The sequence below is a fragment of the Mugil cephalus genome, chromosome 3 (assembly GCF_022458985.1).
Source record: "Mugil cephalus isolate CIBA_MC_2020 chromosome 3, CIBA_Mcephalus_1.1, whole genome shotgun sequence".
Classification (NCBI taxonomy): domain Eukaryota; kingdom Metazoa; phylum Chordata; class Actinopteri; order Mugiliformes; family Mugilidae; genus Mugil; species Mugil cephalus.
Window position 1 is genome coordinate 6,988,120 of NC_061772.1, and position 24,744 is coordinate 7,012,863.

Below are 24,744 nucleotides of genomic sequence, written 5' to 3' on the forward strand. Positions count from 1 at the left end.
AGTGTCTTTATTCTGTCTTTATTCTCTTTAGCATGAACTTCAACTGGGTCAACACATGCTGCTTTTGTTAATTTTGGTCCATAAGTTGCGTTGCATGTGAAACAGAATAAGCTACCCAATGATCATGCCTATCCCTGCATTGATGCATAAAACGTTTTGTCTTCTCTGATGGATTGTCTTCCATACTACTGTGCAGGTATCAAATTAACACACAGTTTGCATAATGACAGCACAAAAAAACTCTGTGTCTAGGTTATCAAAAGTCTCACTTTCAGCCCCTTTATACTAATATACAACTCCTGAGTTCTGAAACCAAAATGGGACCAGCAGCATTTCCAAGAGGCTCTGTTTTAGGGCTCCTAAAATGCAAAAGCGGTGTGGACTTTTCAAAATGTAAACACCACTACGAACCCCATAAAGTTTACTTGAGTAAGTTTTAGACCCTCCCCTGATATGATACCCTGTCCTTGATGTTCACCACAGGTTCAGTTCTGGGCTGTCATTTACAAGTGCTTTACTGTTTTTTTGATCGCATCACTGGTATTTAGAATTTACAGTGTAGTATGTGTCCCACTGTGTATTTTTTTGCAGCCAACTTTATGTTTGAATTCTGGACAATTTTGATGGAAAGAATTTAGCTCCTGTTTTGCCTCCTGGCCTCCCAAAGTGGCTAATTCTAGAAGAACTGTTGGGGAGGAATTTATAGTGTTGTATTGGCTAAGATTATCTTCTAATGGTGTTGACATTCACACAAAAGTACATGCACCTTTTGACTAATCTAAGGAGAATTAGTCAAAGAGCAGCTAGAGGAGCTACATAAATGAGGGAAGGAATGTAGCTTCTGGACTTATGACTTGTTTGCTTTTCTATTCCACCACAGTGTCTCCATTTTAATATGTTTAATTACCAAATAGTCATGGAACAAAAATGTTACATGATGAAATGAGCACTCTTCTAATGCATGACTATGTAAGAACTCCTAGGCGCCCAGGTTTCAGAATCAGAATTACTTTATTGATCCCAGGAGGAAATTGCTTTTCACTACAGCAGCTCCTACCCAAAGTGTACCAGTGTTAAGAACAAAGATCAATGTAGTATACGTGAACCTGTGTTCTGAGTTGTTGAATTCATATAAAAATGTACCCATTGTACAGTTGTCATAAATTGGTTAATTAGCTTTAAGGACCAAAACCACCTTTGTACCGGGATATAAACATGTTTATTCCTGGGATATAAACATGTTTATTCCTGCTGTAAAGTTAGTCATTTTAATGGGAATTCATATACTTTTGGAGTCAACCTCAAGTGGCCATTCGAGGAACTGCAGCTTTCTGCAGCAGCTTTACTTTTCAGTCCTAGAGGTTGCCACTTAATTCTTTTTTAATCTATATTTATTAATAACTGAATGCTGGTGATGGGTCTGCATTTATATTAATGTATTCATGGTTGGTCATCTGTTGATGGTGTTAATGAAAAGCAAGTAATCTAAAGAATATAGATTACTCCTTCCAAGGGCAGAATATTACTCACACCTATAAATGTCTGATGAGTTTACTCTCATGACTTTTTTTTAAATCTCTTGGATCAATTATTAACATTAACCAAACTTCATTAAGTAGGCAAATCAGTGTCAGGTCACGATATTGCCTCCTGTGGTATTTACAGCACACTTGTGACTTTGTTTTGGCTGCAGCACATCAATGTATGACCAGTTTAACCTCTTAGGGTACTCGAAGCTGACACTGAAGTGTCATTTTTGTGTGTCTTAAACAATTGCATGTATTTTGTTTTCTGGTTTTTGCAATTCCTGGAGAGGTCCGCAGAATCCCAAAGCTAATATATATCCAAATAACAAAACATATGGATGAAATTAAACATCGGTAATATATCTAGCAAAAATGGAAAAAAACAACAAAACAAAACAAAACACAGCCAGTTGAACATTGTTTTATATCCCCAAAACAGTGGCAAAAATATTAGTAGCAAAATGTATACTGCTTATATAGACATGCTTTGCTTTGCCAGAAGATACAAATGTCTTTGGGCGCTTCTATATGATCTGCAATGAAGTTGTCAAACTGATTTAACTTGTGAAGCATTACAAGCTTGTTGCCTTTTCAGTTTGTCTGTTCTGAAATGTTTTCTTTTGAGAGAGCACTTGGAAACCTTTCTCTCATTTGCCTACACTAGTTCTGCAAAATAACTGTTTTCACAAAATGGAACTAATTTTTGCTGAATGCAGAATGTTGTGGTGGTGTAGTGGTGTATAAGGTTGTTGCAGTTAGTTGTATATCTGTAGCATTTTGTTTAGTTTCCGTTATAAACTGTATTTTTATCTCTCCACCCTTTTGTTTCAGTTTTACGTTCCTAGCATAGGATACATCTATATTTCAGTATTGGATTTCCCATCAATAATATATACATGGTGTTGTCTTCACAGGCCAAAATGAAGAAGAAAAGATGCATTATTGGCTTTAGCAGATACAGTGTTGACACAGTGTCTGCCCAGTCTAAACGAAGTGTGCCAGAACTTGAGATGTCCAATGCTTTCACTAGCACTCAGCTTCTGGAAAATTTCTCACACTGGTTTGTAAAAAGCCCTAAGCACCTGTGAGATCTAACAGCCAGCCCTGGTGTTTCTTTCTAGAGCAAGACGATTCTGAACTAAGACATTAAATATTAAGTGTGGTGAATCTTGGCTGGCCACGTTCTTTCCATTGGCAGATGCGATGCCACTGTTAAGGTGAAGCTCATAACTGGGCAGTGCAGAGTGTGTTACACACTGCCAAGTCATTCCCTGGCTCAGAATGAAAGACAGTTTTTAAACAATGGTCTACTGAACTTAAATTTATTCAATGTTTTCACTAGTAATGCTTAGCTGGCCTGTCTATGTTTAATAAAAACTGGAGTCTATGATATATTGTAGTCCTATCAACATTCTAGAAATGAAACTTGAATGTTGATAGGCCAATTGATCGACAATTACCAGCCTAAAAGCCTTGTTCGCTCTACAGTATGCTGAAACACCAGAAAAGAGAACACATACTTTATGCAACCCAATATACCTGCCTTACAGTAAACTCAATCTTTGTGAAGCTTATCAGATTCTGTTTTAGTTGAAACGGTGCCAGGGAGCTGTTGATTCATATGGTTTTCAACAGCGGCTCTCAGAAGTGGTCTGGTCCTTTTGAAGACTGACCTCTAACACCAGTACACCAGTACTCAGATTCTTCTCCCTTTCATGATGCCTTTCCTTCTTCATCAGCTGTCCTTTACTCCACTATCATAGCTGGCAATAACTTCGCCTTGTTGGTAATGTGAATGATGCTGTTATGGGTCAGCTGTAATCACCTCATCTTTCATCTTGTCATGACATCTTTTCACCCAGTGTAACCCTGAAGTGGTTTTGCTGTTGCTGTTACAGTTTGAAGTGATACATTTGATACGGAGCTGTATGATTAGGATTAATAATTTGGTGTTGACAGCACAGAGTTATGGTGTGTGGTAGGGATTGCCCAAATACAGATTAGGACAGCGGATGTGCAGGTGGTTTGGTGATTGCATACAGTATACTGATTAGGTTGTGTATTACAGACACAGTTTTGCCTCGGGGCTTTGTCATATTCTAGTCCACGCATGTTGAAGGTGGTGCGTTGTACTGCTGCCAGTGTGTATAACCAATGTGGATCTGCTCATGCCAAGCACATATTATCAGGTTTCTCTTCTTGTGAGTTTGAATTAGGTCTAAGGGCCTGCACAGTTTTCCTTCTTGTTTATTCGCATTTGTTTGGTCATTTCCTGGCACAGAGTGAGCGCACTTTGCACCGAAGTGGGAGGGGACATGTAGCTGAAGCTGTGTTTATTCCTATTAGGTAGTTTTGGTTGGGTTATTGCGTGTTTTGTTATTTGTGTCCCACTAGCCTATCAAGTAAAATGTCTCCAGCTCCTAATCACATGTCCCTTCTTTGGGTTTGCTGCCTACAACCATGAACATTTTGACACACAGTATAGCTATAGGAAAGGAGTTTCAGGTGTGCACTGCCCACAGATGCTCTTAATAAAAACCCAGATTGTAGACTGCTCATTTAGAACTGAGGAAACCTTTTGGGTGAACAGGGAAATGTCTTGAAGAAATTTCAACAAGCCCAGTTTCCTTTCTCTTAGCCCTGTCTTTTGGATAAACCATAATCTTTCAAAAGCACAGTCCAGGTTTGCCGTACGGATCTGATCTCAGTCAAACAGTCTCTCCCAAAGCCTAACAGTTGTGGTATTTCAGTATCCTGTTGGGTCATTTCTGTTTTCTGAGTCATCTGCTGTTTCCTTGGCAGACTGGCAGGGCCGGAGTGAATTGCGGCATTGGGCTGTCCGATTTCCTCCTATATCCTGTCATTGTTTGTATTCTGTCATGGACACCCACAGTGACACTGTCTCCTCTTCCCAATATCCAACACAGTACGACTGATGGCAAGGGCTGAATGCAGCATAGACTGCGCTATTTTAAACTTCCAAAGATCATGTAATTGCCGGATTACTAGTAGTTGGAGAGTTAAAATTCAAATCTTCATCTTAGCTCCTGACTGAGTTATGGTAAATTTGACCTTGTGTTAAGTTGCCATAGTTTAAATTAAAAGGTCACGTTTGCCTTCGGTGCCCATGCACAGTAATTGCCTCAGAACAAGTCTGGACAAGACAAGGTGAACTTGAACTCATCTGAATGGGTTTTATTACAATTTCTTCAAGCAAGTCACACAATGTATTTTTATGAATCTCATATCATAGTCATATTGATGGAGATGACATATTAAACTAATCCTCCTCGGTTGTTGTTGATGATGTTGGATGAGAAGGCCTGGCTCGCAGTCTTCACTCTAATTCATCCCAAAAGTCTATCATATTGAGGTCAGGACTCTGGTGCAGGCCAGTCAAGTTCTTCCACACCAAACTTCCACACTCATCCATGTCTTTGTGGACCTTGCTTTGTGCACTGGTGCCCAGTCATGTTGGAACAGGAAGGGGTCATCTCCAAACTGTTTCAACAAAATTGGGAACTTGGACTTGTCCAAAATGTCTTGGAATGCTGATGCTTGGTAATCTGAAGGCCACATGAGGTTTGGAGGTCTGTAGTGATTGACCCTGCAGAAAGTTAGCAACCTCTGCTCACCATGTGCCTCAGCATCCGCTGACCTGTCATTTTACGTGGCCTGACACTTCATTCGTTTCCACCACTGACAGTTGACTGTAGAATATTTAGTAGTGAGGAAAGTTCACGACTGGACTTGTTGCACAGGTGGCATCCTATCACAGTACCACGCGTGGATTCACTGAGCTCCTGAGAGCGACCCATTCTTTCACTAATGTTTGTAGAAGCAGTCTGCATGCCTAGGTGCTTGATTTTATACACCAGTGGCCATGGCCAAGTAATTAGAACACCTTAATTCAGTTATTTGGATGGCTGAGCGAATACTTTTGGCAATATAGTGTAAATAAGACTCAGCAGAAATGACAAAGCTCATCTGGCTTAACAAGCCACAACTTGCTCAAATGTTGAGCAGAAGAAAATATGACTCTACAACTCTTTCCTGTTCATACTTCTCTCTGATTTTATTTTACTGAGTCAACATAAGTACCGTAATGCTTCAGTATGTAGGGCAGGATAGTGACCATGCAACAGAAGTGACATGGATCAAAGGCTAATGTATGGTGTACATGTAAATAGTCCAACAAAGGCTAAGAAAGCTACGTTGTTTTGTGATAGAAGTGTTTGCAGGTTTCTATTCCCAGTCTGCTGCAGTTATGCCTGACTAATCAGCACACATTCCAAAAATCATTAATGAGACTTTATACCCAATCTGCTTAAGTAATTAGCTGAAGGTGTAGGTTTAGTCTAAATGTAGGGTGTGTTAAAACAAGTTGTAATAAAAATGGTAATGTCACGTTTTGAAGACATAACATATGATATAGGACAGAAAAATCAGTTTGGATAAACTCAAGAGGTTAGGGTTTTGAAAAACCTTAGCAGACCTGCAGGTTTTTTGTTTAAAGCAGCGTTTGTTTTGAAATGACTCCTTAGTTTTCAGAATTCTGGCATTAGGTTTCTAGTCCTACGTTCTTACTGTCTATTGTTCTGTTGTGAAGTTGAGTGCCTCAAGACTCAAACAGACCTTCTCAGTGTATATTTGATCTCGTCCCAGCGCCAGCTTTTTTTTTCATGTTTATTCCCTCTTTCTTATCAAAAGAGCCAACAGCTCTCATCATTCCACAAGGTCTCCAAAACGAAACCTTTGTAACACCACAAGCTGCTTTTAAATCATGACCACTGTGATTGCAGATGGACTGTGCACTGTGTAAACGAAGCTTGACTGGAGTCTTTGGGTCTTTATCTCAGTCATCTGCTCAATCGTCTGTTTGATTGCATCATAAGGAGTTGCCGAATGTACGGCCACAAGGCAGCCTCAGTCCATTACCGCAGGTCTGACACTGAACCCTTTTGCTCCAGTAATCCTTGGTTCTTTTCACGTCATTGTATTGTATTGAGAAGGCTAATAATCAATGTTAGGCTACTGCAGTGACTTGTCCTTTTCATATATAATCTCATGTATAATTTTCAGAGCAGGTAGTTATTATTTCTATTGTTATATATATTATTTGCTCTCCCAGATTTTTGTTTTTGTTTAGTTAACAGTACAGTGGCCTCTTGTGCGATAAGTAAAAAGTATTCAGTGGCCTGTGAGCAGCTTAACTTCAGTTTTTGCTGTGATTCCTCATTGCAGTTAGCATAGCAGCTCAGTGATGTCACAGTCTTGCTAAGTGCGTACATGCAGTGTTGCTAAAGGCTGTTCCTGTTGCCTCAGCCTGGTTTTCCTGTGAGCCAGACAAAATGCCTGAATTGGCACATTGAAAATTTTTGAGCAGTTCCAATTAAGTGTTCGTTGTATGTTGTTCCTGCGTATGCGCTTTCTCATCTGATTCAGAGGAAAAACGGGAAGACCTCCTCATGACCAGTTGGTCCTGATTTCATTTATGAGTGTTGTGTAGATGTTTAGTACATTCCCATATTTGTGTGTAAACATTTTTGGTGGGTGTGCATGTGTGCGAGCCTGCATGTGTGCTGTCCTCTGGAAATAGTTTGAATTCCACTGCTTTCTGAAGTCACGCTTTCATGTCGAGTGTCTGTTTCATCTTTTAGGTTGGAGCTAAAGGCTGAAGGAGCATTATGCTCGTAGAACATTAGTTTTCACCAGTTGTATCTGTGTAATCACACTGCTGTGAGGACAATACACACAACAAAACAGCCTTCTCTGTTTTCAAACATGACTTACCGCTGGGCCCACACAGGAGGAGACTCAGAGGGTTATTTTGTAAAGTTAGGATAGTGGTTGGTGTTTGTTGAAAGCAAGTCCTGTAAACTGATGCCTGCAGGTTGTTCCTGGTCACTTCAGGATTAGCTTTAGAAAGAGCCACAGACTCTGAACCTGGTGTGACACAAATACTAAGCTTGACTGACTTCTTCAAATGACAATGTAAGACTTAAAATGTCAGAATTCTGACTGCTCTAATACTGTTAAATTCAGTATTTTAATTAATTGTGCAATAAAATCAGGGAGCATTGCTATAACAGTTACTGCATGAATGTTTATTTCCTGTATTAATCAAATTGAAATCATAATTTTTCCCTATTTGTCAAATACTGCCTTCCTGTACGTGCGTGGTTCTGTACACCGAATTGAAGTTTAGACTGTAGCTTGTGTATCAACACTGACCTTACACACAGCTATGGTCTGTATGAAGTGAATCTAACAGACAGTCAGAGAATCTAAACAGATATTGTAAGCAGGGGATTGGTGGTTTATTTTTGTTCACCATTAGCCAATGAGGATCCAGTGGGTCACTATTCATGTTAGATTACAACCAGACTATGCAGCTTTTACTGTTTATATATATATATATATATATATATATATATATATATATATATATATATATATATATATATATAATTTATCAGGTCCAGGAGCATCACACTCTCCTAAATAACTGTGATTTCACATATTGTTTCTGCTGTAGTTGGGTAATCTTCACTTGTTTCTTCATCAGGCACAAATTCAGTAATGGCGTCATTATACTTCCTGAATGCAATAATTACTTAACTGCTATAACACTTCCACTCACATATACTGGCCACTATTGTCCTGTAGCCTGTAAAGCAAGCTATCACTATCACAGTTATGAATCATCATGTTTGATGCAATCATTTGGCAGATAAGTGATAGACTCTGCAGTCAAAATGAAAGTTTTGTGACCTATATTCCCCAAGTAGTATTACATTACAGTCAATTAGAAACTGCATGCTGTAAAAAGGTGCAGTATCCTGCACAGAGAGCTTTATTACCTAAATAAGAACTTTTTGTCAACCACTCCCATTATTTGCTTTAATGTACAGTACACCCTCTACAGTCACCTCAGATAGTCTGATTTTAACATGACTCACAACATGTGACTATGGCACTGATTACATATTACAGCACAAACAGTAATTAATGTCTACCTTTCACCTTTTTGAGATAACTTACTGAATTTATGCACATTATAAATTCAGCAGTGCCCCAAGTTAGAAATGTTTGCCCTTGAATTCCCACATGAATCACCTCTGTGTTAAAACACGAACTAGAAATTCAATATTTTTATTAATTTTCCAATAAAATCAGGGAGCATTGCTTTAACAGATACGCAGGCAGGTCATGCATTAATTACCATATCAATGTACTACACTGTGTCACTGTTTGTCCCTGTTGTTATGAGTTGCTGTGAATAATTTTACAACAGTTTTAAAGGTGAGATGACGATCAAGTTTGTGTAATTGTATGCAGCGATATCAGGGAAAAATAAATGGCAAATGAAATGTCCCTGTATTGGATTATGTACAAGTTTAGCCTTGATTGAACCCATAACAATGTTAACACTAAACTTAAACTATAAGGTATATATTAAAACGGCCAGTGCTCTAATAATATTTAAATCTAAATTTTAAATTTCCACAAACAATAAACAGATGCAGTAAAGTGAAGGCCGTCTAATAGCTCACCAGCTATGTTAATGAATATATGACCTAAAGGTGAATGCCCTCATAACTTCATTCTCCGCAATATATTAAGTGTTAAATAATTAATAGGTTACAACTAGCAAACTTAACAATGTATTCATATTTAACAAAAGTTGTAATGGATTGCCTATTTATAATTTCCTATTTTAAAGTTACCTTGTTACCATGTATGTTGACTAAAGAAAAAAAAAACATTTTCAGAGATGAATCGGATTTTTGCACCACGTAATGCTTCTCATGTAATCGCCTATATTGCTAATGTTTGGATAATTTAGTTCCTCGTTCTCTCTCCTCGCTCGCTCACAAGAGACAGAAACGCTCAAAAGACTTGTCCCCTGATCTGTGTTGCTATGGAGTCCCTGGCAGCCTTCATGTAGGCTTGGCTGTAAACATTTCAGGGTTGTTGTACATGGTTTGCTGCAGGTGCCAGCCCCTCCACTTTTTCTTTGCTTCTCTGCTCGGAATAATCCCCAAATGTTCTGACAAGGTGAGCTTGAGCTTGTCTTCCTCGCCACGTTTTTTTTTTTTTTGTGAGTAGAATTCCACTAAGTTCAGACAATCCACTCCGTAACTGTTTGGCCCGAATATTTTTGCGGCAGGTAGGTTTGTTTCTGCTTGACAGGATTCCACATGACAATACCACTAACCTGTTGAGCAAGATACAGTGCAGAAAAGGGTCTAGAGCACAGTAAACAAGAGAGGGATAGAGAGGTAGGTGGAGTGGAGGAGGGGGACAGAAGGGAGTTAAATCAGTCACTCAGCCAAAAAACCAGTGCCACGCCCCAGGTGCCAGGGCTAGTAAGAGCAAGCAGCAGGAATGTGAGGGAAATGAATGGGAGTGTAAGTCCTGCCATTCACATGGTGAGTGCTTTATTTTTTCACCTTTAGCCCGCACTACTTATCATATAAAAATATCACAAGGCACGTTGAGAGCAAATATATTTAGGAGTTAGCTCCAAAAATATCTGTGCAGGATTTGTGACGTGAAACTTGGATTGCGAGTGTTTGTTAATCATCTGTGCCTAGGTGGAAACCGTGTATGAAGCTGGCCTTTGATGGTTCAAATGTTGAAATGCATATTAGTGGGTTTTAGCATGAGCACGACGAACCACTGGGTGTCAGTGTGGATATTTTTTTTAATCTGTTGTCATGGTTATCACAGAACACTAACATTTTCATGTGTGGTCAGTGGTCTGCACAACATGAATGCAGTCTTAAGGAAACATGAAAACGTCACACAGAGGGTGAGTTGGTACGGTTTGGAAGACCATCTAGCTTTTTATTTTCTCCTGTTTGAAAGGGACAGTGTTTTGTTACACGTAAATAAAAATTGCACTGTCTCTGCAACAAATATGCAGCAAAATAAGACTTTTCTCTTGCTTTTAAAACGTCAAAGGCACTGTGGAAATACTTTGAACAGGCCAGCCAGTGATTCGAGACCAGTGCTCTGACACAAGAGTACATATTTTCTGTCTGTGCGGTTGGCAGTGTGTTTACTGGAAGGGCTCACTCAGAGCACATGTTGCTGCATGTGCAGTCAGCGATCCCCAAGAAGACTGTACAGTTAAAGAGCAGAGAAAGTGTTTTTGTGGTCGTGCTGGGGGGAGGTTTTGGGGGGGGGGGGGTGTTTGCGTGCACGTGCATCCATGTATGCCTGTGATTTTATTTGGAGAACTTAGCAAATAACCAGCAAAACCACAGTAGTCTCCTGTGTGTATGTGTGGTTCAGTGTGAGTTTACTGAGTCCAGATTTTAGCTCCCTTTCTGGGACCCAGCATTCCCTGCTCTTCTAAAGCGAGCTGTAAGGGACTGGAGGGCTTTGGGAATGAAGAGGCATGGGCTGGTTTCAGTATGTCCCAGGTTTGTCTATTGTACACGGCGAGTGGTAACAATGGGAGGGTTAAGTATCTGATATACACACCAAACCCTGGGACTCATCTGCAAGTAATTAAAGCTGGCAGTTGGCAGAGAAGAGAGTCAGGCGACTGTAATGGCCGCTCTAAGTTCATACCATAATATTTGGATGATGAATCAGGCTGCTAGTAAAAGTGTTGTCATTCTGTTGACCCAAGGCTTTCTCCCCTCCCCATGTCCTGTTAGCCCCGAGGGACGTACGGAGAGGAGAGAAAAGGGCTTTGTATGACGCTGATGTCTGTTTGTAATGAGATCTGCTGTTTATTTGGTATAAAACAGCTTTTTTCTTTGACCTCGGTTGTCTCGCCTGCGTAGTCTTCTTGCAGTCCTCCTGGGTAACTAGACAGTGTTGTGAGATGAACTCCAGGAATATTTGCTATGGTTAACAAAAGTGTCACACAGGTCCCACTGAAGATTATTTACATTATCAACAAATCCGCAGTTTATCCTCGGATTGAGGGTTTGTTTGTTGTTAAATGTTGCAGGTGACATTTACCAAGTCCTTAAATTCGTCATTAGATGTCTGGTTTTATTAGACCAACAATAGAAAACCTAAAGAGGCTCATTCGTTGCAGCACCGGTCACAGTTTTTTAGGGGTTTCACTAATCTCATTACACAAGTCGATGCTGTGAGTACTGCTTATGTGAAAAAATGCTCATAATAGCTTTTGTGGCTGCGTGAATTGCACTGAAGTGCCCCAAGTAATGTAATTTGAAGACTGAAGTTTTCAAACTGAAAAGAAAGATAAAGAAAAGATGGCTTGCCTTGTCGTCTTTGTTTGAGACCAGCGACTTGAGGCTACATTAGTCCCAAGTGGCATAACAGACCTGAATCTCTTGTTGAACTGTTGTGTTATGGATATTGACAAGGTTTTGACCAGCAAGATAAAGGTGTGGATTACAAAAGATAAAACTTTTGCATTGATTTTGAAACGTTTTTCATGCCTCCATATTCTCAACAGCCTTGGATTCTGGTGGTCAGAGGTTATCAGGCGATATTGTCGGCTGATAAAAAGCGTTTTTGGTCATAAATCAAGAACACCCTTTCTTTCCCTGGAAAACAACCAGGTCAGGAGCCATTTTGTTCCTCTTGTAGTCCACCACAAAGTCATTTTTTTCATGAGGTATCTGTCAGCGCTTAAAACTATTCTAAACCAAGTTCCCAGAAATGTCAGTACAGTGAAAGCTCCTATATCACAGAAAATACACACGACTCCACATTTATTTACGCTCTGATGTCAGGAGGATCTAAGGTTTTTGGATTTCTCTTGTTTTTCCGCGTGTCCGCAAAATAACATTGGATTTGGTTTTCATTTCTTTGATCGATCCTGTATTCATGGAGACTATGGGAAAACTGGCCCAGTCTTTGGTAGGAACAGTAAAGAGGTGAAAACCTGTTTGGCGTCTGAGCTGATGATGGTATCATCATTGTTTCATTGTAAACGTCGTTTCATATCTTGTCATTTTGTCTGATTCATTGCCAGCCAGGTCATGGGTTTATTCTGTGGTGATGTGCAGTTATCATGATGTGTAACAATGTGATTGCAACATCAGCATTCCATTTTCTGAGGAAACCAGAATTCCCAAGAAGGTTATATGTTGCTTTCATGTTTGACGTCTACAAACGAATTTGTTTAATGATTTCCGTATCCCAACAAAGCTTCTAAATTCCTGTTAATATGTAACGTTATTATTCCTTTTATTGCCCCCACCCTACCCCCCCACAACAGAGTCAGTGTATGACCTTCTTCCCAGAGAGCTGCAGTTGCCTTCCTCCACTCAGCTGAACCCTAAAGTCATGAGTCAAAAGAGCGGCGGAGAGGCCGGGCCTCTCCCTTCAGCGTCTCTAGCATCAGGTATGATCCTGCTTCTCTTATTCTCATTTCTCCCTTGTGAGCAGGACTCATCATGCCCCACCCCAGAACAATACAACTCACGCACCAGTCTGTGCTTTTATTCGAACGAACACCTGCTTATGACAGGAAAGCCAGTCAGAGAATTCCAGAGACGTGTCAAAAAACGAAAAAACAGTTTGAGAAGGAAGTTAATATCATTGGAGTCCGATCAGTTGAAATTACCAGCTGCCTGTTTGTTGTGGTTTACTGTATTTCACGGTCTCTGCACCAACAAGCTTTGGAAATGCAGGGCATGTGCAGCATGTTCAATAAGCATTCAGACCATTTGGCCTTTGCCGGTGGCTTCAACATCAGACATTGATATAATTTGTGCAATGCAAGATTCATTATTAGTGTAACTGTACACAGTAATGATGTGAGACGCTGGCCAAGAATGTTTGTGTACTCAGCACAGACTGACCCTACTTTCACTTTTTTGGAGAGTTATGTTGAGTTGCTGTAATCCCCTTGTTGAGCACTTTGTGGTTCCAGTGTGCAGCCATTGTTCACAGAGGTAAATCTTATTAACAGATAAACATAAAGTCCAAAATAAAATGGCTTTATGGTTGGTTAGCGTGTTGACTGTACTAGTATTGAGCAGTGAATATATATATATTTTTATTTTTACATCCTGATCATTACGTTTGCAGTGTGGATTCAGGGAAAATGGTCAACATAGATTGGTTTGGTGCATTTTTGATAAACTTTTCAAAACACTGGTCAACCAAGGATGTTAAGGTTTGAAGCACAGATATGACTTAAGTTTTAGGGATCTCTGTACAAAAAATGTTCAAAAAATCTTTTTTTTATTCTGAAGTTGTGCCTGTCACTGCGCAGTGGCATCCAAATGCTTCCTCTAAGAATTATTGCTCAGCACCTATTTGAATTGGCAATTAATAATAGGAAAGGTATGCACAATAAGCTGTAGGTGTCGTCGAATGCAATCTTTAGGGAAGCAGGCACGTGACTCAGGGCTCAGAAATAGCAGAGCGTAGACTTTGTGTCTGCAGTGTCAACTGTCATGATAAAGGCATGATAAAGGATTTGCTTTGTGTTGCCAAATTCTAACCCATCAAAAAAAAAAAGAATGGACTGAACTGCAATGTTTTTTTCATGTTTATAATTTATATTGTTATATATAATCCACAAATCCACAGTCTAGCAGATTGTGAACAAATGGAGGCGATTCAAGGCGACTGTTGCCCTCCACATGAGTGGTCGACCAACAAAGATCACTCCAAAAGCAAGACGCATAATACTCTGAGTGGGTAACATCTAAGCAACTAAAGGCCTCTTCTACATTGGCTAATCTTAATTTTCATGAATCCACCATCAGGAAAACCTTGCCCTCATGCACCTCTATAACATGGGTTGTAAATATCAGACTGTGACAAATCCCTGATATTTTTTTTTTCTTTTAAACAAATGGGGCACTGAACTAGACCTGAGGTTCATTACATTGAATGGAAACATTAATTTGACCTTAAAATTAACCTGTAGACCTAGAGGTTTACCTAGTTTTGTAACTCACAGATATGTAATATTGCCCCTTTTTCTTGAATTAGTTAAGAGACAAGTATAATATTTTTGTTAAATTTTTCTATGAATGGGTTATTTTTGTTTTCATAAGAAATGTGAGTTATTTTTATGCAGCAAAATTCTGAAGGACGCGAAAACTTAAGCAGTCCTGCACAAAAGCGTCTTTTGTGACTGTTACGATGTTCAGTTTATGTTTAAACAGCATAAGAAAACTGGTAAATCTAACCGTATCATCATTTTGGAGGTTGTAGTTTGTGGCGCTATGAAACTGCATCAAATTTGTTTTAACACAAGTACAACACAATACAGTTCAGTAGTGCTGCACACCACAACCTTCAAAATGAAAACGGTTATTTGAAACAGATTCTGAATATCATAACCTTCACAGAGCTAAGATTTAGTACAGACTGTTTTATCTAATTAACCAATGAGTGTATAAAACAATTGGCCAAGTCAATGTCTTGCAGTTATGAGAAGAAGAGAATCTTATGTAGTTTTGGTTGTGTTTCAGACTTGTGATCATGTATTTCTTTGTCTGTAAATACTTGCTCAAAATGACACCTCCATGCGTTTTATATGCCTCTTTTTTCTTTCCGGCTATGTGTTTTGCAAACTAATGAGTCACCAAACATTCAGAATGTCCGCAGCAGTCTAATGTCTTCTACCCCTTAACCACACTTTTCCCCACTCTTCATCTAGTTCATTGTAACTATTTGGGTGCTTTTGAGGTCACAGTGTATGTCAGCATGCTGGAGCAGTTTTTTTTTTTGTTTTTTTTTGCCAAACAAATACCTTATGTTATTCTGATTTTTTTTTCTCCTTTTTTCAATTTGAGTACATTTTTGCTGTTCAGCTTTTATTGCTCATGCGCTGTCTCATTTTTATATTCCAGGAAGTTCCCTCTGAAGCAGGGAGTGTCTGCATATAAAATGGTCTGCAGTTCTCTGCTTCATAGGTCAGAAGCTTGTTTATTTTGTCTCTGTGGCTACGTTCAGTCCCAAAAAATTAACTTTTGTAGCAAAAAAAAAAAAAAAAAGAAAAGCAGAAAAGAAAAAGCTCCAATAATTGGCATGCGCCATATCGTACATATTACTGTTTTGAACTTCCCTCTCCATTTCACCATTTTGGCAAGTAATTTGAACATGAACAAAATGCTAACAATAACGATAAAAACGTTAAGTCAGATTTTTTTTTTTTGGAAAATTGATTTCAAAAAGACTGCTCAACTCCCATCTCATCCGTTTTATTTTTTAGTCACAACTCTACACACGCCCATGTAAAAGCCCGTGAAAAGGGGGAAATTAAAAAACAAAACAAAAAAACAATCATGATCAGCATCATGAAATTTTGCTGCTTAAAAGGGACTGCTAGCCAACACTGTTTGAGATGTCTTTATTCACTGTCAAATTATTTGTGCTGTAGATGCCATGTCCTCTTCTATGACCATGGAAGGCCCCCGCAGTGCTTTTTCCACCTCTTCCAGCTCCACCCTGCATTCCAATACTTTAGCCTGTGACCAGAACCCAGTTCACACCAGCAATGTTGATCCAGAGGACAACAGGAGCAGCAGAGTGGTACCGGAGGTGGTCGGAGCAGAAGGTGGGAATGGTACCGGCAGTGGCAGCGGTGAGGTAGGAGGAAGATGCGTAACATCCCAGGAGGCCCAGTCTCATCACCAGATGACCCCATCCAAGCGCCGCACTATATTGAACATCTCTCCACCTCCACAAGACCTTTTCGATGATAGCCACATGTCTTGCCGCGATGAAACATCCCTGGACTCAGAGCAGAGCGACAGCTTCTGGATGGATGACTCCCTCTCCAACTTTAGCGTCATGAGCAGTGTCTCTTACAACGACAACACAGAAGTGCCACGAAAGTCCCGTAAACGTACCCCTCGTCAGAGGCCTGGCCCTAAGAATGTGCCAGCAGAGGGAGCCAGCATGGATGTGTTTGATGCTGACAGTGCCAAAGGTCCTCACTTTGTCCTGTCACAACTAGGTCCAGACAGCAAGGCGGGATCTAAAGGAAGGTTTGTATCTTGTTTGGAATAAGTGTCCATAAAGTTGTCAAAAGAAGCTATAGCTAATCATTTTCAAAGACCAACACAAAACCATGACCTTAGATTATTTAGGATGTTGCTTAATCAGTTCATTGACAACTTCCTTTACTTGCACCAGATTCTTAATTAGGGACTCATTCTTTATTTTATCTTACTATTGTTTTAGGGGACCATTCCTTATAATCTCATTCAGCACTCATCCTGATTGTCAGAGAAGTTATTATCAGGAAATGACACATTAACACATACCAACAGATGGAAATCTTTAACAGACTATCCTGGATCTAAATTTCCCACCATAGTTTGACTAAAGGAGAGCGGTTAGATCAGAGGGGAGGTGAGACAGGATACTGAAGTACAAACAATGGTCAGCCACAGTGAATCACAGAGCCCCTCTCAAAGACCTAGGATAAGCAGAGCAGATTAAATAAACAGATAACTCTGAGCGTTTTAAGAACTGGGGATAGAATATGTTTAGTTGATGGAGGGCCTCTTAACTCTCCACTGCTCTGAGCACAATGGCAACTTCTCGGCATTTCTTACTGTTGTGGCTATGTGAGTAATTTACTTCAGCATGCCCTAACTAGATATACTGTATACTGTTCATAGCTGTGGCTTTCAGTAGTTAGGTTATGAAGGGTAATATTTTGTCAAAGTAAGCTGAGGACATTTTTTTTTTTAAATTAGGAATTTAAATTTCCCTTTTTTTATGTCTGCCTTTTCTCAGCGCTGATGATCCCCAGAAAACTAACCAGAAAGGAGGAACACTTTCAATGCAATTCCCTCAGAAGAGTGAGGGGAAGGAGCTGAAGATCCTTGTCCAGCCAGAAACTCAGCACAGAGCCCGCTACCTGACAGAAGGCAGCAGAGGTTCGGTGAAGGACCGCACTCAGCAGGGTTTCCCTTCTGTAAAGGTAGCCCTGAAGCCGCTGGCACATTTTCTGTAGCGAGCTCTGTAGTCAGTTTCAGCTTTTGTTGTTGCCTCAGGTCTTGAAATATGATCAAGTGCTGACTCGGGACGCATACAGAGAAGCATTTCTCTGTAACACTTTATGAGACTACAGGTTTTCCCTGCTGTTCACAAATGAGGAACTTTGATTATGAAACCAGCCACACAAGACCATCAGTTTACTCAAAGGAATCTGAAATCCCATCTGCGTTCACATGTAAAACTGAATCTGTTGAGTAGATTTTTTGAGTGAAGGCCAAGCAAAGTGGAATAATTGCATGCAAGAAGTGACACTGGCATTATTTGGCCAGTTTATTGTTCAGGCCATCCTCGGAGGCGAGCTGGACGTGGGCACAACAAACAAGATTGCACAAGAGCATATAATAAAAACTATCTGATAAGCAAGCTAGGAATAATTAAAGGTGAAAGTTTAAGCATAATTGCTTGATGGCTGATGCCAAAACACACTTGGGCAACACACCAAGTGCATCAGCTGGACAGGAAGGGAATTATAATTAGTTACCTTCAAAATAAGAAAAGAAAGAACCCAAGTTTAGCTGCATGTACAGCTTTGACGAGACAGTGCAGGACAGGATAGAGCAGAAAGTGGGCTCATCATTACTGCAGAAATTTAGAAGTGTGTATTTTTGTACCAAATGTTCTTCCTCACACAAAACAGTCAACCGTCTCTCCTATCTTGTTCCTTTTCTTGTTTCCCTTTTGCAGCTCGAGGGGGTGAATGAGCCGGTGGTTTTGCAGGTGTTTGTAGGCAACGACGCTGGGCGTGTGAAGCCTCATGGATTTTACCAGGCTTGCAGGGTGACCGGTCGCAACACCACCGCCTGTAAGGAGGTCGACATTGACGGCACAATTGTCATTGAGGTGCCTCTTGATCCGAGCACCAACATGACACTAGCGTACGTACTTTTCTTGACCTTGAAATTAGCTGGGCTTTAGTGAACAATATCACTCCAGTTAAGGTCTTCGTTTTCAGAATCAGAATCAACCGTTTAAACCACAATCAACTGAATCAACAGTTTAAACCGCAATGTTTGGACTTGCTTCGTAAAGTGATTGCTCAATGAACACATGTGAACTAGAACATAGATAAACACGACATATGGGTACTTAATTGATCCCCTCGGGGGAAGTCACATTTGTAACGACATGCTCAGACGTCCTGTGAAGAGCTTCAAGTTTGTAAACACTGTGACGTCTGTTAAAAGGTGCAAGCTGAAACAAGTCCCAGCTAACAGTATCTTTCTTTTGCAGGGTGGATTGTGTTGGAATCTTGAAACTACGTAATGCTGATGTTGAGGCTCGTATTGGTGTGGCCGGGTCAAAGAAGAAGAGCACACGTGCCCGTCTGGTGTTTCGGGTCAACATCCCCCGCTCAGATGGATCAGTGCTCACGCTACAGACTCCCTCATCTCCAATCCTGTGTAGTAAGTCAGTCTACTTGTGTCTGGCCCTAAATATGTAGTAAATAATGTTTTATTCCAAGTGTGTTCTTGACTACTGTATATTAAACCATGTGATAGAAACTGACAGGTTAAATGGAGGAAAACAGGCAGCTGACCTGTTACCTATTTAGTTAATAATTACCATTATCCTATAACCTTTTTTTTATTTACTTATTTTTCTTCTTTTCTCTTTAACAAGAGATCCTATTTCCAAACTTTAAATGCAACCTGAGGTCAGGAGACTATTATCTTTTGATGTTAGCGTTTGGACACAGTCTGGAAACATCCTGTCTGATTCAGTTAATGCCTTTAGTATATGGGTGGGGTCGGTTTCATAAACAGGAAAAACTCTTGGGGCCATAAGAAAGTATCTGTGTTAGTGGATTGGGGCGAACTGCTTTGAGAGGGACAGCGAAGAAAGAGAGGGAAAGGACGATACAAAAGAGGTGCGCAGACTTCAGTTGTTTACAAAGCCAGCATGCAATACAGAGAAACATCTTTCCACGAAAAGTAAAGAAAAAAATAAAAAAAATAGAGAATTTGTTCTTCAGCTTGTTACAACTATTACCATTGAAGAAATGTGCATCTATATCTATCTATATGGGTTATTAACTTGTCTTTTTGTGGACATTGGGACACAGACTGACTGAAAAAGTGAGACTTGTGTTGCATGTTTAAGCTTTCTCTTTGTTTCTTTTATGTCTCTGCATTGTTGTAGCCAATACAGTGTCAAAAAGTTATCTTGAAAAGGAAAATGAAATCATCAATGCTGTTTCAATGTGTTCTGCCTACAGCCCAGCCTGCAGGGGTTCCTGAAATACTGAAGAAGTCACTGCACAGCTGTTCAGTGATTGGTGGAGAAGAGGTCTTCATCATTGGCAAAAACTTTCTTAAGGACACCAAAGTCATATTTCATGAGAATGTTTCTGGTAAGAAATCAGCCTTGTGGAATATGTTCAGACCCATTTCTGATTAGCATTTTTTTCCTTCAAGCGTGTGACGTGTTTTGTGTGTTCCAGATGAGAAATCGTGGAAGGCAGAGGCCGAAATTGACATGGAGCTGTTTCACCAGGTGAAATATTCTGGAGTTATTTTTGCACCAAATGAATAACTGCTAACGAGCTAAGTAGACAGATGTAGCCATTTCAGATTTGTGTGGGGCTTTAGATGTAATCATCTTAAATGGCTACTGGTTCAAAGGTTTGAGTAGTCTCATTGTGTTCTGACCTAATTACACTCAGTCCACTAAGTGTGTCTCAACAATCCAGTTTATACCTTGTAAACAAGCTCAAATGGCCACAAGTGGGTGAGCTGATGAATCTGCAACTAGACATTGTTATTTGGGTTTTGTTTTAATCAAAACAAACTGTTTCTGACTATGAGGTATTTTCAAGTATTAAATTGAAATTAAATCTTAAATTTATCTTGAATAAATAAACTACATTCAATTTTAGGAGTATTTTTTAAAGATCTTTTCTTCTCTGTGATTGAGGCAACACCACATTTTCAGAGTTTTGCTACTGCCAACTTTAGTAAGGTAAAGTAATGTGATGGATACAACTGTTGTTATTGTCACTTGTTAGACATGACTACAGTCTCTGGTTGCCAAAATGTCAGACTGTATAACTAATAAACCTTTAAAAACAAAAAGTATGTTTAAATATATGCACAGCATGGAGACAAGCTTAATTAAATACAAACTTAAGCTATCAAACTATAAAGTGGTTACAGACCTTTGTTGCACAATGCAGAATAATCGACAACTGCTGTAATACACTAGAGGACATAAAAATATTACCCTATCAATCTAACATAGTCACAGGGCCTGTTCAGACCTAGCATTAAGATCTGATGTATGCCTGATCACAAGTGACCAGCTTTACGTACATATGTTCAGACCTGGCATTAACATGTGTCTCCAGGTCCAATCTCAGTTTTGCTCTCTTTGCAAATAAACACCAACATTATCTGGGGCGCAGTAAATATTACAACTGTTGTCTCTAATGGATCTCTACCGCTGCTCCAGAACCAAGAACAGCGCTCTTCTAAGTGTGTGTGTCTTGACTTCGATTAACACAGAATCACACTCGTGTGCTCATGTTAAGTGATTTAATCTTTAGATTCTTACTTAGATTTATTTGTTTTTAGTTAGCTACCATAGAAGAATATTTTAAAAGGCTCTCAGTGCTAATGAACAGACATCAGTTACTGTGCTTTTTCCTTTTTAGGTGATCATTTATAATGGCAGTCGTGTGTAGGAGGTTGAGTTGGGTAAAAACGGTCTTTAATGTGACTCAGGACGTGTTGCTTTCACACCGATGCAGTGTGAACCGCCTCCAAATATGGTCAGAGATCAGATCTCTCAGTTTGTCCCGGGGTTGTTCACACCTGTCTTTTACATGATCATATCAGCCAGATCTGATCTTAATGCAAAGTCTGAACATGCTCACAGTCACAGAGATATGTGTGTAGTTCTGCTGTGAGTTTTTAAATATCTCATCAGTTCACCTTGGTGACTTGTGGCTTCCCTCAGTATTATAACTCAGACTTCCTGTTGAATTCATTCATGTTTGCTGACTTTGTCTTTTCATTTGATGATCCCAAAGAATCACCTGATAGTGAAGGTTCCTCCATACCAGAACCAGGCCATCACCTCTGCAGTAAATGTGGGAATCTACGTGGTGACAAATGCTGGGAGGTCCCATGATGTGCAGCCTTTTACCTACACTCCAGATCCAGGTTTGTTCGCATACCTTTCTGCTAAGTCATAAAATATTTCTCATCCTTAGTCTGCATGTAACCTTCAGATTATATGGTCATCATTTACATATGGTTTACTAGTTTTACTAAGGCAGCACAGCAGGATCACTAAGTTACAAAACAATATGTCAGTTAACTACTTTTGTAATACTATATAAACAACTACATCACTGCTTTGTAGAGTATTAACATAGAAATATGTTGTGAGTGTTACTAAACAGCGCCACCTTCTGCTCAGTTGAATAGGATGTGGTATTAGCAATCATTAGCTTTCAGTGGTATAGAATAGAGGTGTCTTAACACAGGATTTCCCTTTCACAACTGTTATTCATCAACATTGTTAATTTCAAGATCACTGAAGGTGTGACCTTCAAGCAAACTACAATGAGACAATGGACAGTGTATTTGCAGTCCTTAACACTACATTTAGCTTCTTCATTCATTCTTCATTTAGCTTCGACTGTTAATGGTGAAGATTTCAACTTATTTTTTCGCTTTGTGGTCCCGCCTGCAGCAAAAAATGAGGTTCCTGTGAAGACAGAGACACCTTCTCCTGTGAAGACTTGTTCTTTTGATGAGCAAATTAAAGGTTAGTTTTTAAAAACTATTATGCTGTCAATAACCGTAAGAGTTTAGCCATTTTTTTGTATTTTACGAGACTTTATATTTGTTTGGCTGCTATATTTGAAAGTTATATATCTTGTGCATTGAGCCAGGTGCCTTTATTAGTTCCTTTTTACTCACAAAACAGATGGAACAGCTAAAACTAAACAAATATAATAATTGATCTTGCCCCTACAATTCTAGATGGTGCCTTGATGCCTTCAATATTGCCTTTAGTGAAGAGAGAAGATGTCACACCAATGGAGGTAACATGTAACCTCCAATCTTCTGGAGTATTTAAGGTGATTATAATCAGTACTGCCATTAACATGGGTCATTAATAATTATTACAGAATGAAAACATATTTAAAGATTTAATGTTGATGCTATTTTTGTTCTTTAAGACAAATATTCTACATGGATCTAGGTTATTAAATATAAAGTAGAAATGCAAAATGTGACATATCTTTTGTCTTTTGTTTATGTGTTTCAAACAGACTGGTGACATCTGTCCAGCCCAGCAGAACACAGACATGACGGTGGGACATCAAAATAAAAACAGGGCATTCTCCAGCAACTTGTCTCAACCTTCAGGTGATCCTGACAAAGGCCAGACACCTGTTTTTACCAACACTGAGCCATTAAGCACTATCCAGAAGCAGGACATTTCTGCCAGCAGCTCATTCCCTGTGCCTGCAGAGTCCCTGCTCCAGCAAAGCTCCCCCCAGTTCCTGCTGGAGCCCAGGGATGGCCTCAGACAGGAGAGGCCAGGCACTGGCTCTACAACTGTGGACCGACTGTGTGGGGAACCTGCATCCCAACAGCAACAGCTGCCGTTGTTCCCTCCAGATGAAGTGGCACAGCTGGAGGAGGCTGTAAGACAACTTAAAGCCAAAGGGTTCTGTAGCTTACCACTTCAGGCTGACAACTCTATAACCAAACAGCAACACATTCAGCACCAACAACAGATCCAGAAACAGCAAATTCAGCAGCAACAACAGCAACAAATCCAGCAGCAGCAACAGCAGCAGCAGCAGCAGCAGCTTCAACAGCAGCAAGTTTTGGAAAATTTAAATTTACAGCAGCAACTGTTTCAGTCACAGATTCAGATGCAGTGTGGGATGTTTCAGGAAACTTCCCAGGGCAAAAGGGCCGAACATCAAGGCCCATCACAAGGGGTGGTTCCAAACCAAGGATCTCTTTTCCAGCCAGCCCAACAACAACAGCAGCAGCAGCAGCAGCAAGCAGCACTGTTTCAGCGGGCCAATGACCTTCTTTCTATTCAGACCAACTTCCTTCAGCAGACACCCTCTCACCCTTCACCACCCATGTTCCACAATCCCAGCTCCTTGGCTGAAACCCAAGATCCACAGGGGGCCATGTTTCAGAAAGCCTCACAGGAGCAGGTCCAGGCCGCTCTCTTCCAAAGCACCATGACAGTGCTACAGTCTCCAGAGCAACAGCCCTCAACCCCTGGGCTTTACCTCCCCCAGGCCTCCCTGCCCGCGCAGCTTACAGCAAGCAGTTCCCAACAACAGCAGCAACAGCAGCAGCTTGCCTTCCTTAATGCTCTTCAGTCCTCTTCTCCTGAACCACAGTCAGTATTTCAGACCCAGGCCCAGATCTCCCCCATACAGCAGAGACCCATGGAGCAGCAGCCGCCCTCCCAGCCACAGCCCTGCACACAGCCAGCCCAGCAGGCTTCCCTTTTTCAGACCATCTCCCCACATCCATCTGCAAACACACTCTCTCCAGGCCAGCAGCAGCAACAGCAGGCAGGCCTGCTGTTTTGCAGCAATGCCTTGTCCACACCAGAGCAGGCACCCAGCCTCCTTTTTAGCAGCCAGGGCCAGATGCCTCCCCTGACCAGCAACAGCATCGTTTCTCAAGAATCCCAAAACCCTTCTCTGCTCTTTTCTCAAGCCAACATGGTGGCAGTTAACCAGCAGGATCGCTCTGAGCCCATGGCTTTAGGGAACCCTACTGATCCACGACAGCAAGTCATGTTCCAGGAGCAGCAGCCTATGCAGCTGGGCGGCGGCACCAACAACCAGCCAGAGCAACCTGTGGCGCTCTTCATGCCTCAGTCTAACATGGCCTCTCTGCAGGGGGGACTGGCTGCTCAGGAGCTTGCACAGTCAGCCATGTTTGCCTCACAGAACGGCGTGACGAACCTCCAGACAACCACATCCTCCCCTGTTCAACAGCCAGGAACTTTGTTTCAGACCGCTGTGAGTGGGAGCATCAATCAGCCCAGCCAGCCTCAACAACCTGGCCTTTTCCTTTTTGGTATTCAGAATGGTAAGGCATTTATCACTCAGGTGTGCACCATTAAAACTGTTGATATGACAACAAGAGGGATCACACAGCAAGGAACCCTTCAATCCCTTCTGGTTTAGAGTGATATAACTGCTTTGACTCATTGATAAATAAATTCATTCACAGTCTTAACCTATGAA

At 40.6% G+C, this 24,744-nt stretch overlaps 1 protein-coding gene across 6 annotated transcripts in view; it reads left to right on the forward strand.

The window, feature by feature from the left end:
* nfat5b (nuclear factor of activated T cells 5b) overlaps positions 1 to 24,744 on the forward strand; it is a 32,747-nt gene that overhangs the window by 3,149 nt on the left and 4,854 nt on the right. The window contains exons 1-12 of one of the 6 annotated variants that reach the window (XM_047580091.1): positions 12,745 to 12,870; positions 15,341 to 15,403; positions 15,871 to 16,480; positions 17,238 to 17,424; positions 18,186 to 18,376; positions 18,732 to 18,904; positions 19,717 to 19,851; positions 19,942 to 19,994; positions 21,529 to 21,661; positions 22,197 to 22,271; positions 22,490 to 22,587; positions 22,783 to 24,586. In XM_047580091.1, the coding sequence (XP_047436047.1) occupies positions 15,876 to 16,480; positions 17,238 to 17,424; positions 18,186 to 18,376; positions 18,732 to 18,904; positions 19,717 to 19,851; positions 19,942 to 19,994; positions 21,529 to 21,661; positions 22,197 to 22,271; positions 22,490 to 22,587; positions 22,783 to 24,586 (3,454 nt within the window). In that variant the 5' untranslated portion in view covers positions 12,745 to 12,870; positions 15,341 to 15,403; positions 15,871 to 15,875. Of the gene's footprint in view, positions 1 to 12,744; positions 12,871 to 15,340; positions 16,481 to 17,237; positions 17,425 to 18,185; positions 18,377 to 18,731; positions 18,905 to 19,716; positions 19,852 to 19,941; positions 19,995 to 21,528; positions 21,662 to 22,196; positions 22,272 to 22,489; positions 22,588 to 22,782; positions 24,587 to 24,744 lie in introns of those variants that run through there. The other 5 variants (XM_047580087.1, XM_047580092.1, XM_047580089.1 and 2 more) reach the window with 5 other exon arrangements.